Genomic DNA, 16,360 nt, shown 5'->3' on the forward strand with positions numbered 1-16,360 from the left:
TCCATATTTTTTTCCTAGCAAGATCAGCTAGATTATTAAGTTCTTATTTGTGTTTCCCTAGAGCTAGCAGAATTAAGGTCTCTCACTATTGGGCACTTCCAGTCATCTCAGTGGTCTTTCTTAAATTTGGAGGTTAAACTGTACAGTTTATGCCAGTATATACAGTAGATGTCATCCATTACATCTTGACTTTCATGATCAGTGGCACATCCTTTGAACTCAACATTGAATTAGCTTTTGTTTTATAGATCTTTATTCACATAAATTGCTATTCAAGATCCTGTGGACCTGAAAAGAATCAAGGTCTTGGCTTTCTTTAGTTTCCTTCGATGTCTCACTCGAGGTTCCATGTCACCCTTCCCATTCCTAACACAGCATCGTAAGGAACCACTCCCTTCACACCTTGTCGCCTCCTAAATTTCTCTGCTTGTCCTGCAGCAGGGGAGTAAGCAGAGGAAAGGCTGTAGGCTGCTGGCAGTGTTCAAGGCTAGTCTTGTTGCCTTGGACCTTGTACAATAAAATGTTGCAATAAGGGCTGCTTGCACAAAGGATGTTAGCCTGTTGTGTATCACCAGTTTTCTGTGCCTTTGCTGCCATGGAGCAACTTCTGGACTATAAATTTTGACAATGCATTCAGAGTTTTTCAGTTTAGTTGTCCATGGCAAGTTGAATAAGGGAGAAGCTTGGAGACTTATTACTGTAATGCTGATAAACAGGGTGAGCATACTTCTGTCTTCCACTTTGGACACATTATCAGACCCACTGTGGATAAAGCTCTGCACAGAACAACACTTGTACCAAAGTAATGAAATTCCTGCGCAGTTTTACTTTGTAAGCAAGAAATAAATTATAACTTTTATTCCATCTTTGCAAACTTAATTAAATCTTGCAAATTAATTTTTTATGTTATGCCTGTAGTGTATAAGTACAAGATGAAAATGTAAGTTAAACTTTTTAAGGTTATTATTTCCAAAGAGGAATATGACACTGTAGTTGTATGGCAAGCTTTTGTAATCACTCTGTTAAATTCTTGAGATAAAGACCATGAATGCATCAAGTGCTTGCTAAATTAGGATGTGCTCTTAAACCATCCTCCATGTAGTGGATGTTGGAATAGAAGTTGAAAAACAGTTGCAGCTACTGAAGCATTTGTGGAAGAGTTTTGTTCTTTTTAATTCAGTTATTTTTTTTAAAAAATGAGAGTTCTTAACTCCACTGATGAAGGCAAAGAGGAGCAACTTGAAGAGGTTGAAAATATTTTAAGATATGTTCTATTAGATTTTAATAATTATTCAAGGAAAAGAAAACTAGTATGTTTTGTTTGTTTTCCTCAGGCACTTAGTAGACCTATTGTGAAAGACAGGAGTATTGAATTTGCCCAGAAATGTAGTGACCAGATAAGTGATGTAAGTAAATAACATTGAAGCACTGTCTTGTGTTAGTAAACAGAATTATCATTGTTAATTAGACATGATATTAATCTTAACCTCAAGCATCCAACTTCCACTTTGTATAACAAAAGCCAAGATGGTTATTGAAATGGTTTCACATTGTTTAGATACCTTTTAATATTCTGTATAAAATTTTCAATCTTAGATTTTATTAATAGTAAATGTAACAAGTGGAATAATTTGCAAGGTGAATGGGATCGTGCATCTGTTAAAATAGATCTCTGTAAAGGCTGTGAGTGACTTTGGAGATTCTATTGACATATTTCTTTTTAGATTAAATACAAAGAACACTACATAAAGTCAAAAGGAAAGTATACATTTGTGCCAGATACACCTCATCAACAATGTATGAAAAATGCAAATATTCTTATGTCAGAGGTAAGCCATGTGATATTTCATTATAAATTAATGCAAGATAACGACATGTATGTTTAAATTGCTGGTACTTAAGGTAACTTAATAGATTTATGCTGGATTAAGAAAAACACGTGCATGATATAGGATTCCAGTATGTGATACCTTCTAATGGTGATCCTGTTACAGTTTGTGGGCAGTGAGAAGGAGCTAATTTGCGTGAGATTGACCAGTCTCACTACAGAAGCATATGACAGTGGCACCTACCTATCATATATCCATGGAAATTTGACTTTTGATCCAGAGGAATTTGGATTAACAATCTATGTTTCTGGCTATTGAGAAAAGTGGCCAGTCTGCCCACTGGCTTGACGGTCTAGTTGGAAAAGTGATTCACAAGCAACCCTTAAACATGGAACTTGCTGTTCAAACCCTGAAATGGTTCACCTACAAATGGAGTATTTAACAGCGCTTCCTTTGGGTTAAAGATTTAAAAATTAGCTTTGTCACAGAATTGAACCTCGATTACTGGTGCTGTAAAGCATTATGCTTATTGCTATGCTGCCATGCTGTGGAAATATAATTTCCAAATAGCACTTGAAATATGTATGGATGTAAAATCATTTTTGAAAAAGGATGATAAGCTGGAAAAGCAAAAATCATTTTCAAAAAATACAAACTTTGATAAAATTAATAATTCTGATGAAAAAAGCATTGTTTCTGCTCTAATTAAATTATTCACTTTCTGTCATAGAGAATTTCATGAAAATAAATTAATTCATGCAAAATTTCTGACAACAGTTTTCTAGAAATAACTCTGTCTGTTAATTTCCCTCTGATACTTTACATTTGGGTTGATCTGTATTAAACTTTATTTTCAGTTGCACAACAGTCTGTTTTGTACTTGCAGACCAAATACAAGGAACGTGTGAAAAAGGAAAGTTCTAAGTGTTTGTATGCTCAGATGCCCGCCACTATCGAAACTGTATTTGCTAAAGAAGTTTCTCAGGTTCAGAGTAAGGTATGATAATAATAATCCCTTGCTAAGTACTCATTTTATCTTAAAAAAAATCTTAATTCAGCATCACGAGAAGTGGAGATGTACTAATACTAATGTCTAAATCATCATCAGAATCGTAAAACAAATCCTTTATATCTATGGTTGCTCGCAACATTGTAATTCAAAATATTTGCTAGACACATTGTCCTCATTCATGATTATCAGCTGCTTGTTTTAGCCACTGTGCATTGTAATTGATTAATGACACTGAATATGGATGTTGAATATAATTGTTGGTCAGAATTTTGGTGTGCTTTAAGCATCAATAGCCAGAGGAAGAATCCTTCTTATTTCTGATTGAAATACAGGTTGTGCATACCCATTTTGTGTTATCTGAACCTAAAATGTCTTGCATCATTTTGGAAATTGTAACGTAACAGAAATATGTTTCAATTGCCTTAAAGGAATTGTGCCTTCACAATAGATTCAGCATGAGGAAGACACACAAAACGTTGGAGGAACTCAGCAGGTCAGGGGAATTAAATAGTCAATGTTTCAGGCCAAGACCCTTCATCAGGACTAGAACTGAAGGGGCAGAAGTCAGAATAAGAAGATAGGGGAAGGGAAGGAGTCCAAACTGGCAGGTGATAGGTGAGAGTGGATGGGTGGGTCAGGCAGGGTGGACTAAAAAGCTAAGAGGTGATAGGTGGACGAGGTAAAGGGCTAAAGAAGAAGGAATTTGATAGGAGAGGGCTCTGGACCACGGACGAAAGAGAAGGAGGAGAACCAGAGGGAAGTGAGTGGCGGGTGAGGACCAGAGAAGGGAGAGTGGGTAACCAGAATGGGGAATGGGAAAAGAAAAGGAAGGAAGGGGAAGAAATTGTCAGAAGTAGAGAAATCAATGTTCATGCAATTAGGTTGGAGGCTATTTAAACAGAATATGAGGTGTTGCTCCTCTACCCTGAGAGTAGCCTCATTGTAGCGCAAGTGGAGGTCATGGATAGACACGTCAGAATGGAAATTTGCAGGTGAATTGAAATTGGTAGCCACTCGCCATCCTTATGGCATTGTATACAGAAAGCACCATTGTGCAAACTGTTTCTAGTACTTTATGTGTTAAAATTCCTGAGAGTAACAATAATTGGAGTGAGATAATAGAAAGAAAAAGAAAAAACATTGGAAATACTTGGTAACTTTGCAATACATCTGCAGAGAGAAACAATGACTTAACCAAAATTTTCCTGATATATTCTTGAAGAATAGATTTAAACTTTTTCTTGGTGGTTGTGTAGGAACTGGTGCCCAAAATAAATGAAATCAGTGAAAACTGTTAAAAAATCATCATTGTGATTTTCGCATTATATCATTCACAAAAATTTTACCGCCGTTTTTCTGGGAAAAGAAGCATTTGTTAGGTTAATTTGATTGGCTGGTAGAGAATAGGAGAAACATACACAAAATGCTGGTGTAACACAGCAGGCCAGGCAGCATCTATAGGGAGAAGCGCTGTCGACGTTTCGGGCCGAGACCGTTTGTCTGGACTAACTGAAAGGAAAGATAGTAAGAGATGCTTACTATACATGAGCATAGACTGGACAAGCCAAATAGCATCCTCACATGGTGTAAGGGAATAAGACTTGCAGTAACATCTCCATGTACAGCATGGAGTAAATGTACAGCAATACAGTAACTGAGTTGGGGTGGGGAGGGGGGAATATGGGGGTGGGGATGTAGGAGCAAAAATTCAAAATTGGTGCAATCGAAGACCCAAGTTTATAAACTCTCACTAAGACATGGTACTGCTGTGTAGTCATGGGTTCTGTCAATTTGGGAGGGTTGTTTTCTGCAGTTTGACAAACCAAAGATAAATATTAAACAGTGAAGAATCTAAGATTGGAACACTGTAGAAAACCTTCAAGTTACAATATTCAAAAGGCAGAAGAAAAACTTAATTATTCTACATCACAAAATTAAGATTTATGTGATAGGTAAACATTCAGGCAAGAGGAATGTAGAGGAAATCCTCACATCAGGTTATTTCAGGAGCTGCTTTTTAACAAATGTTCATATAATAATAACATGCCCCTTACCTATTTAATATATTTTGTTTTGCAATCTGTTGAAAATGTGAGCTGGAAGTGATGTATCTTGGATGTTAACAAACAGGGCGTATGCTTTTGCATCAAAGCATTATATTACAGGTACCAGAAATGTAAAAGATAAACAGGAAAATGCAGGAAATACAGTACCAAGCAGCTCAAGCTGCACTGGCAGTGAGATAAAGTTAATATTTCAGACACAGGACATGGGAAAGTACAGCACAGGGTCAGGCCCAAAAGCCTACCACCACAGCACCAATCATGATGCCTATCTAGCTACTCCTATTTTCCTGCACGTGGGCCTTGCCAGTTAATGGGTCTATCCAAATGCTGCTATTGTCTCTGCATCTAGTATCTTCCCTGCCAGCAGTCCCAGCCATTTATTGTAAACTTTCTTCTGAAAATGTAACACCTCACACTTGTCTAGATTAATCTCCAGCCACCATTTCTCTGATGATATTTCCATCCAAACTGTACCCTGCTTATCCTTTAACAATTTTCCCACAACTTCTTCAGCTTTCACGTTGTCTGCAAACTTGCTAGTCAGATCACCTACATTTTGATCCAGATCATTTATATAGATCACAAATAATTAGGTGTCAGCACTGATTCTTGTGAAACTCCATAGGTTATAGAGGTCCACTACTACCCTCTGTCTTCTACAGCCAAGACAGATTGTAACCAACTTTAATCTTTTGGATCAGCCTCCCATGAGGGACCTTGTCAAATGTTTATTTTGAAATCCATATAGACAACATTCACTGCTCTACTCTTGTCAGTCATCTTTGTTACTCCCTCAAAACATTCACTTGAATTTGTGAAACAGGACCTCCCCCGCACAAAGCTATGCTGATATTACTTAATAAGTTCATGTGATTTTTTCAAAATGGGAGTATATCCTGTCCTTAAGAGTTTTATCTAATAATTTCCTTACTACTGATGTAAAGCTCACCAGCTGGTAGTTCCTGATTTGTCCTTACTACCCTACTTAAATAAATTAACAAAATTGGTTATTCTCCAGTCTTCTGACACTGCACCTCTGGCTAAAGAAGATACAAAGTTCTCAGCCAAGATTCCTCTACTCGCCAAGGACATGACATGAACCCTTTTAATCCCGCTAGTTTCTTGTGTACTTTTTTTCCTGCTTCCTTAATGGTCCTTCAGTCTTAGCTTCTGATATCTTACATTTGCTTTCCTTTTTGTTTTGAGTAAACTTTGTCATCCAAGGTTCCCAAACCTTGTTATCCTTGTGCTTCACCCGCACAAGAGCAGATTGGCTCTGAACTCTAATGAACTGTCGTAGGTAGATTGACCTAAAGTAGCTGATTCCAATCTACCCTTTCCAATTCCTGCCTGATACTGTTGTAATTAGCTTTTTGCAATTTTGCACTTTCACCATGGACCTGTCTTACTTTATGCATAATATCTCAAAGTTTTTGGAATTATGATCACTGTTCCCAAGATGCTTGCCAATTGAAACTTCAGCTAGCTAGGCTCATTTCCCAGTACAAGGTCTAGTATGATGTATTTAATGTTCATGTTAGTTAAGTTAGCCCTGCCTGTTCTTACTATTAGACTTGCATGTCCTGATCTTCACTTTCTTAGTCTCTCCAACTGTTCACCTATGATGTATCTGCAACTTGGTTGCATGCTGAATGTGATCTTAAAATACATGAAATGGAAATAAATGATTTTTAATGCAATCATGATTGCTGTGTTATAAATATCTAAAATGTTAATATAGTCTTTATTTTTCATTTTATTAGAAGCAATATAAGCAAAAATATGATGCAGAGAAGGGAAAATCAGATTATTCCAATATGAAGGTGCTGCCAGATGTTAAACATGCAATGGAAGTCCATAAACGTCAAAGTGATGTAAGTTATATGTCTGTTTTTATCGCTGTTAAGGAATGTTCATATGTTTCTCCAGCATTATTTCATCATAAATAGGAGTAGTTCCAGTTTCTTAGTTACAAAAATTAGAAAGTTATATCTGAAGACACAGGAGACTTCAGATGCTGGAATCTGGAACAAAATTAACTGCTGGATGAGCTCAATGGGCCAAGCTGCATTTGTAGTGACCAAGTGATGATTGACAAGCAGGCTGTGTCATTGCATCTGTACCTTGTTGCATGTTTCCTTGCACACTTGTTTTATAGCAAAGTTGCACGCAATCTGTTTTGGATGATGAAATTGGTTACGGGAAGAACGTTGGTTAAGCTGGTGGTATATTTTTGTGCTTAATTGTTAAGAAGTTCATTATATGTGCTGTACTTGTGAATTACTTCAATAGCACTCTATCTCTGAAATGAACTTTTATGAGAATTCATAGTACTGAATTTCAGACAAAGTAAATTGTGCTATTCATAAGATAGCACATGTTACACTATTGATCAAAGGTGAATTTCCAGGGAGGAATCTTCAGCACCATTCAGAACTTTCAGAATAGTTGGTGTTCAATTTTTAATATCCCATCCAAGGAAAGAAATAATTTCCTTGGCAATGTTTCAAAGGCTGTAAGTGGAATTATATTAGTTGGTGCATGTTTAACATAAATCTTGTTGGATGTGTGACAATGAATTCACCACCTTCATGTGGTTGGATTCCTGGAGCAGTTCACTGCTCATCATGTTCCACTCAGCAAAGGTGGATTTTTCACATGCATGGTTTTCGGAAAGAATGCTGCACACCCAAATTTTTAGGCCAATTTTAACTGAAAGCATCTCACATCTAATGAATTAATTTTGCTATAATGTAATTGACCATTTTGTGCATTGGAACTTCTCATAATGGTGACGAGGTTGTGGATGTCAATAAAACAATGTTTTTTGAATATAATCAGAAGGTAGTTTGCAAACGTCAAAAAGACCCAGTATGTAGATGAGATCTTGCTTACAGTCTTGCTTTTATGGCTCACTGACTGTTTCACACTGATTATTTAAGGAATGCTGAAGTCTGATAAATAGTTCATGTCATGAACATTGGCCTTTAAGTTCAGAGGCTTAATGTGCTCAGAATCAATAATACCAAAATGTCACCTTCACATTTTTCTCATTAGTACATCTGGATGAAAGTTTATACCGAGCCAGATTTTCTTCTGCTTAGCATTGGGACTAAGCAATCCAATATGATTATTTAAGGCAATACATCCATTCATTATGTGGGTGTTATGTTTGGTGGGACAGCTGAAGGCTTTTGATTGTTTGCTAGATGTTTGCTATTCACACTTCTAAATTAATTAAGTTAACCTTCAGTTTATTTTAATAATTCCAGTTTTAGATCCTCCACAATGCAATAATCCTGCACTTGAGAGACAAATTGTAATGCATGTTGCAGCTGCTTCCAGTGATGAAAGATGAAGTGGAAAAACACGTCTTCTGTCAGCTTTCCTGATTATTCACAAATGGAATGTAACATACAGATACAGCTATTACAGTTGATTTTATGTACTCACTTTCAGAAAAAAATAAAAATAAAAAAGCAGATACTGAAGATTTTAAATAAAAAAGCAAGATGTTTTAAAAACTTAAGCTAGACAAAGAGAAGCAATGAATGTTTTTGTTCTCAGACTCATAATTAGAACTGGGGAACAGTACATTACAGGCACTGTACCATATTACACAGATTGTACATTAGCAATACATCACACAGCAAAGAAGCTTAATATGACTTACCTGGCAGAATATTGATTGTTGATGTTTGAACATGTATGCAACTGAACCAAATGTACAACATAAATAAATTTCTAATTAATGGCTCCACTGGAACAGACCTCATAGAATAGAAATTCTAGGATAATATAGCAGAGGTGGGACAATAAATTGGGTATTGTGAGAGGTCAGCCAGAGGGCTAAATTGGTTGGTGTGTGGTCTACAACAAGATGGGTAGAAGATGTTACAATGTGTGTTAATAATATTTAAGAATTCTCCAGGACTGAGCTGGGGAGAGGGAGGAGTTAGAATCTTCATCAGCACTCACGAGGAAATCTGCAGATGCTGGAAATTCAAACAACACAGACAAAATGCTGGTGGAACACAGCAGGCCAGGCAGCATCTATAAGGAGAAGCACTGTCAACATTTTGGGCCGAGACCCTTCGTCAATACTACAAGTCCACAAGTCCTGACGAAGGGTCTCAACCCGAAACGTCGACAGTGCTTCTCCTTATAGATGTTGCCTGGCCTGCTGTGTTCCACCAGCATTTCGTGTGTGTTGTTCATCAGCACTGTTTTGTTTTGATGGTATTGAGGGTGGGTAGGGAAGGACTGTGACTTCTGTAACACTGTTAGGGGAATGGAGTAACTGACGGATTTACAGCACTGATGGGGGAAGATTGTGGGAACTGGTTCTGTTGTGCAGTGATAGGAGGGACTGGAAGCCAGGAGACTATTTGGAAAGAGGTGTTGGGGAATTGCTGTTTGGTGTTTCAGGAGGCTTTCTTGAGACTGAGATGTTGGTCTTCCAAATGAATATTGCACAGGCACTGACCTAATTAGGTGTGTCCCTGTCTCATGTCAAGGATTGTCCAGTCAATTTTTCCAATAGATGCAAAATGATGAGAAAGTTGTTGCTTTATGCTTCACTTGTGGAAAATTTTGACTTTCAATTACATAATGTTTAAAATATCAGTGTTATGCAATTGAATTTTTAGAGTGTGTATCATTCTATGTAGCATACCGACTACAAGAAAAAGCTTCTATTCACTGATGCCTCTTTCCCTTGAGCCCCAAGCATTATTGACCAAATAGATGTATTTATAGATTGTAATTGCTCTAAACTTAGAAGGAATAGCATTCCATAAAGTTGATGATGTTACATTTGTGTCAACTCCTGCATTGTCTCCTCTCTTTTCTGTTAGCCTTCTCAGTAAAGGAGGCTTTGGAAAATATTGCAATTCTATGAGGAACACTGAGCTTAACTGGGTAACTCTTCCAAATACGTGTTGGACATGTGGTCTGCTATGTTACATTATTCTGTGACTAAAATCCTAACTGCAACAATGCCCACTGAGACTTTTTTATATAATGTTTGTTAGTGGTGACTTCTATTTAAAATCTGTCCTATATAACTATAGCAATCTATAGCAATTCTAATTGCTAATAAGTTTGTAGTCAGAAAACCATTGATTTCCACTTTGAAGCAGTCATTTGATTCACTAGGGTCTTATATGTGTGGGGGAAAAAAGGTACACAATTTGCTTTTAATTGACAAAGCTATTACTTAAGATTTTGGCTCTTTTTTTTACTGAATTCATCTAACAAACCAGACTCTTGTACTGTATAACTTTTTGTATTAGTCTTACACAATGAAATTCAGTCCTTTAGTCCAACTTATCCATGCTGACTGAGTTGCTTAGTGAGCTAGTCCCATCTGATTTATCATTTAAATACATAATTTAACTTCAGATAACCTCAAAAGAATATAAACTAAATTTAAAAAGGCCGTCCTCAGAATCTGGTATCTTATTCCCCATTTTTCTATGGCAAATCTGCCCTAATTTCTTTAAGATAAAAATATTCTCCCTAAAGAGTTGCTGCAAACCTAACATGAAATATATCATCTACAACTGTTATTTTATATGTAAAGCATTTTTTAACATGGTGTTGACCAGAGAATTTTCTATTTTCTTTTTATTCCATTTTCTCATTGCATATATAGTATATACGTGAGGAATTATCACAATACACAGGGTAATGAAGCAGTAATTGTTAACTTTAGTTATTATATTTTAAAATGGTTGTCTACACAATAAACAGCTATGGAATTCCAAATCAAACTATTTAATTTTTGAAAATAATTATATTTAGGTTTGTGTTGTATATATACCTCCATTAAGCAATGCTTGAGTGATGGTGCTTTTGAACAGGAAAGCTGGGTAAATTCCTTTGTTCTTCACAAAAAGCCTGCGATTCAACAAAAGGATATAAAAACTAGGAAAAGAGGTAAGCTAATTGACCCTCAAGCGCATTCTGACATTCAATAAGATCGTGGCTGATCCGATCATGACCTCAGTACCTTAATTTACTCTCGGTCTCCAATACCCCATCAAGTTACTGCCAATCACAGCCTTGAATAAATTCAATGACTCCACTCCACAGCTGTCTGATTAGAAAATTCCAAAGATTTATGACTCTGAGAGAAGAATTGTCTTCTTTTCTCCATCTTAAAAATCCTCTTTGGCCCAAGTATCATCCTGGTAAAGTATCTCTGCTGCCTCCAATGCAAGTCCATCCTTTCATAAATATGCAGACATAAATTGTGTGCAGTACTTCACATATAGTTTCAACAGGTCCTTGTAATCTTGTATCAACTTGTTATCCTCTATACCTTTTGCACTAATGTCTAACATTCCATTTGCCTTCTTCGTTACTTGCTCTGTGTGCATGCTCTTCTCTTGATGTTTCACACGCAAGGACTTCCAGCTCTCTTTGTACCACAATGTGTTGTAGTCTCACCCCATTAAATAATAATTAACTTTCTCATTCACCCTTTCTGTATCCATAATCTCATATTTCCCTATTATACTCTATCTGCAAACTTTTTGCCCACTTATTTTGTCCCTTTGCATGTTTCTTGTCCTCCTCACGATTAGCTAACTCACCTATGAATGCATGCTAAAGAAGAACCATTGATCTCATCAGTCTACTCAGTTCAAAGTCCATGTAGCTTCCAACTCAATGTCTTAACATCTTCTGCCACCTATATAACATTTCCTGTCTCATTCCCCATCTTGTTCATATTTTGCTATTCCAATTCACATTTTTATCCCGCTTCATTGTTTAAAGCCAGCCAGTGGTGTAGTGGCATCAGCACCAGAATTTGAGGCAAGAGGTCCTGGGTTCAAATCCATTAGTTCCTTGCACAGTTTCCATCCATGCGGGGTTGAGCACTGAGCTATCAACTCGGCCTCATAAAAATGCTAAAGAAACGGCAAGGTTGCCACCCTATGCACCACAATGTACAGAGAGGAGTAACAAATTGTTTAAGTCTTTGTGTTTTCATTCCTACAATTCCTGCATGATGGAGACAGTTGAATTTTGGCATCTGAATATTCATCCTATTGTCAACTCATTCTGCATCAAATCATGCAGTAATCATTTAAATCTCAACTTCTTATTTCAATCTGGTTTGAATTTTCATTATGTTGTGGCAATCCACTTTCTACGCAAGCGAACCGGCTCACAAAATGGCGCGCACGTCGGCAGAGAGGCCAGTCCCAAAATGGCGCTGGGCCTTCTTCTTCACCAGCAAGGGGAAGAGACTTTTGTAATGCACCTCTGACGTCATTTCCTCCCGAAGAGGGTGGGAATGGAACTGTGTAAAATCCAGTGCTGCGAAGTTTGAATAAACTAGTCTGGAGTGCAACTTACAGACTGCGTGTCATTATTTCTGGCTCTGTGTGTAGCACATTGCTACAATGTGATTCTGCACAGCTGGACATGATCTGCAAAAGTGATCATGTAGTGATCTGCATATCGCTACATTGGTGACCCCGACGGTCCAAACAGGATTTGGACCAAAGATGATCAACTCTTCATCTGTTCATGCAGTTTTGCTAAAACTACCAATGTTCTGGATGCTGCGACCACGTGTGTGGTTTGACCAAGCAGAAGCCCAGTTGCAGATATCTTCTGATTCCACATGTTACTATTACATGGTGAGCTCCTTTGACCAGGAGATATCTCGCCCAGGCTGAGTATTTCATACAGTCACCCCCGGAAGAAGGCAAATATGCAGCATTCAGACCGCTGCTCATAGGGACCTTTGGCCTCTCACGGCGTGAGCGAGGTGCCCACCTTCTGCAGCTGGACAGTTTGGGAGACAGGCCTCCATCAGCATTAATGAACGAGATGCTGGCCCTGTCTGAAGGACACAAGCCCTGCCTTATGTTTGAGCAGGTGTTCCTAGAGCAACTGCCCGAGGACATACATCTGCTGCTGGTTGATGCAGATTTCAGCGACCCCCTGGAAGATGGCGGCCCGGGCAGACGTGCTGTGGAAAGCAAGAGGGAGAGTGGGGCGTCCGTCGGTCAGATTATCAAGCCACGCGCCCAACTGCAGGCCAGACCAGACCCGGCAAAGGAGCGCACACAACCCAGAGGCAGGAGTGAGGAGGCCAATGAACAGTGGTGTTTCTACTACAAGTGGTGGGTTACAGAAGCCTGCCGTTGTCGCTTGCCCTGCAAGTTCCTGGGAAACGCCAGGGCCAGCTGCTGCTAATGGCTACTGCGAATGGCCACCAGGACAGCCTCTTGTACATCTGGGACAAACAGTCGGGACGCCGCTTCTTGGTCGACACCGGAGCAGAAATCAGCGTCTTACCCCCGACGTGGTATGACACCCGCAACAGGAAGCCAGGACCCACCCTGAGGGCCGCAAATGGCAGCACGATACAGACCTACGGCATCTGCACAGTGCAGCTGCAGTTTGGCGCCAGCCGGTACACGTGGGACTTCACACTGGCCGCCGTGGCCCAACCACTCGTGGGGGTGGACTTCTTGCGAGCTCACAGCCTGCCGGTCGACTTGCAAGGGAAAAGACTGGTCCATGCCAAGACTTTACAGACGTTCCCCCTGGGTGAAGCCAAGTTGCCGGCCCCACACCTGGACTCCATCACGCTGTCGGACAACGAATTCACCAGAATCCTGGCGGACTTTCCATCAATTCTGGCATCGCAGTTCAGCACCACATTCTGACCCAGGGACCCCTCCACACCCGCGTATGAAGGATCCCCCCCTGGACAAGCTCTGCCTGATGAAGGAGGAGTTCAAGAGGATGGAGGAATTAGGGATTGTACTGTGGTCCGACAGCCCATGGGCCTCCCCCTGCACATGGGGCCCAAAGCAGCTGGGGGGGCTGGAGACCATGCAGCGACTACCGCAGACTGAACGAGGCTACAACTCCAGACCACTACCCTGTGACAGATAGATAGATAGATACTTTATTCATCCCCAAGGGGAAATTCAACATTTTTCCAGTGTCCCATACGCTTATTGTAGAAAAACTAATTATATACAGTATTTAACTCAGTATAAATATGATATGCATCTAAAATCACCCTCCCAAAAAGCATTAATAAATAGCTTTTAAAAAGTTCTTAAATAGATTAATAAAGTGCATTGAGTTGTAACTTAAGCTCAGTCCTAACCCCGGCACTTTAACATGTCTTGCCCCTGGTGGTTGAATTGTAGAGCCGAATGGCGTTGGGAAGTTTGCATGGCACGGACTTCGCAAGCAGGTCAGTGAATGGGCCAAAACGTGCACGCAGTGCCAAACAGCCAAGGTGCAGTGGCACACTAAAGCCCCGCCGCAGCAGTTCAAACCCACCCGCTGGACCACATTCATGTGGATATCGTGGGGCCCCTGCCAGTGTCGCGAGGAGTGTGGTACCTCCTAAGTATGGTAGACTGGTTCACGAGATGGCCAGAGGCGGTCCCGCTTACAATCACCACCACCGATTCCTGCGCCCGAGCGCTGATTGCAACCTGGGTAGCACGCTTCAGGATACCAGCCCACATTACCTCCGACAGAGACACCCAGTTCACCTCCAGCCTGTGGTCAGCTGTGGCCAGCCTGTTGGGAACGCAGCTACACCACACAACTGCCTACCACCCACAGTCAAACGGACTGGTGGAACCGTCACTTGAAGTCGGCTCTCATGGCCCGCCTGAGAGGGCCTAACTGGGTGGATGAGCTTCCCTGGGTCCTGCTTGGAATCCACACAGTGCCAAAAGAGGATCTGCAAGCCTCGTCGGCCAAACTTGTGTATGGTGCGCCCCTGTTCGTGCCAGGAGAGCCCCAAGGGGGCAAGAGGAAGAACCTGCAGCAGTCCTGGACAGACTACACGAAAGGCTGGGCAACCTGACCCTCATACCGACTTCACAGCACGGACAGATCCCGACCTGAGTACCCAAAGACCAACAGAACCGTAAGTTTGTATTTGTACGAAGGGGCGCACACTGGGCTCCGCTACAGTGGCTGTACGAGGGGCCGTTCAAGGTGATCAGGAACAACGGGTCCACATACGTTCTGGACATTAGGGGGAAAGAGGAGGTTTTCACGGTGGACCGACTCAAACCAGCCCATGTGGACTTGGCGCAACCGGTCGAGGTTCAGGCACCGCAGCGCAGAGGCAGACCTCCTAAACAGAGACTGATCCAGATTGTGGACATTGGGGGTTGTATCGCCGGTTCTGGGGGGGGGGGGTTATGTGGCGACCCACTTTCTACACAGGCGAACCAGCTCACAAAATGGCGCGCACGTCAGCAGAGAGGCCAGCCCCAAAATGGCGCTGGGCCTTCTTCACCAGCAAGGGGAGAAAGCCTGCACGCGGGAAGAGACTTTTGTAATGCACCTCTGACGTCATTTCCACCCGGAGAGGGTGGGAACGGAACTGCATAAAAGCCAGTGCCGTGAAGTTTGAATAAACTAGTCTGGAGTGTTTTCACTGTGTGCTGTGTCTGCGGGGCTGGGTTCGACTGAGCTTTCATTGTGTGCTGTGTCTGCGAGGCTGAGTCGGGCAGCGCCGTGGACGTCCATAGTGGGGGAATTCCCTTCAGCTGCCTGCGTGGGATGGCGAGTCTATCGGGACCCTAGGGACTTGTGGAGACTGTGTGGTGGTCTCTTTTGAACTTATAGTCTTTTAACATCTTTGGACTATTTTTACTGTGCCCATGGTCTGTTTTTGATCAATTATGCTATTGTTTGCACTGTTGTAACTATGTGGTTTTGTGCATGTCTTGTAGCTTTAGATTTTGGTTTTGTTTTGTCTGATGGTTTGGAGCTCCTTTCCAGGGAATGGGCTAAGATGGTAGCGCGATATTAATACACAGCAGCCTCTCTGGACTCTGGATTGGGGATTGCCAAACGTTATGTGGATTTTCTGGTGTAGTCTGTTTTGTCATGTACTTTTGTGATATCATTCTGGAGGAACGTTGTCTCATTTTTTAACAACATTGCATTTGTGGTTTCTAAATGACAATGAACTGAATCTGAATTTGCACTTCCAGACTGCGTGTCGTTATTTCTAGCTCTGTGTGTAGCACATTGCTACAATGTGATTCTGCACAGCTGGACATGATCTGCATATATCTACATCCATTGTCCATGTGTAAATTAAAGCTAATCACAATTCAAAGATTCAAAGTGCATTTATTAGCAAAGTGTGCATACAATATGCAACCCCGAGATTATTCTTCAAGCAGACAGCCATGAAACAAAGAAACATCATGAAAGCTGTTCAGAGAAAACATCAAATAGCAGATGCACAAAAAAACAAATCACACAAATGTCAAGAAAGAGCAAATGACATACAAAATATTAAACAACAAAGCGAGGAGTCCCTTAAACAGTCTAGGAATGTTGAGTTTAGTTCAATTCAATTTAGTGTGTCATTCATTGACCGCAGGCCACAGAGCCACTCCGCCCAGATCAAAAATCATGTACAATAGCAATTA

The 16,360-nt window shown here is 40.6% G+C and overlaps 2 protein-coding genes across 17 annotated transcripts in view; both read left to right on the forward strand.

Annotated features, from left to right (window-relative positions):
- Positions 1-16,360, forward strand: part of LOC132395468 (LIM zinc-binding domain-containing Nebulette-like) — a 304,667-nt gene that overhangs the window by 209,299 nt on the left and 79,008 nt on the right. The gene's annotated exons all lie outside the window — the stretch shown is intronic.
- The window catches only part of LOC132395466 (nebulette-like), a 72,101-nt gene that overhangs the window by 15,563 nt on the left and 40,178 nt on the right, over positions 1-16,360 (forward strand). For 12 of the 13 annotated variants that reach the window (XM_059972118.1, XM_059972130.1, XM_059972119.1 and 9 more), the window contains 4 exons: positions 1,335-1,406; positions 1,725-1,829; positions 2,716-2,826; positions 6,671-6,781. In XM_059972118.1, coding sequence (XP_059828101.1) covers positions 1,800-1,829; positions 2,716-2,826; positions 6,671-6,781 — 252 coding nt within the window. In that variant the 5' untranslated portion in view covers positions 1,335-1,406; positions 1,725-1,799. Of the gene's footprint in view, positions 1-1,334; positions 1,407-1,724; positions 1,830-2,715; positions 2,827-6,670; positions 6,782-16,360 lie in introns of those variants that run through there. The other variant, XM_059972131.1, reaches the window with a different exon arrangement.

The sequence above is a fragment of the Hypanus sabinus genome, chromosome 6 (genome assembly GCF_030144855.1).
Source record: "Hypanus sabinus isolate sHypSab1 chromosome 6, sHypSab1.hap1, whole genome shotgun sequence".
Classification (NCBI taxonomy): Eukaryota; Metazoa; Chordata; class Chondrichthyes; order Myliobatiformes; family Dasyatidae; genus Hypanus; species Hypanus sabinus.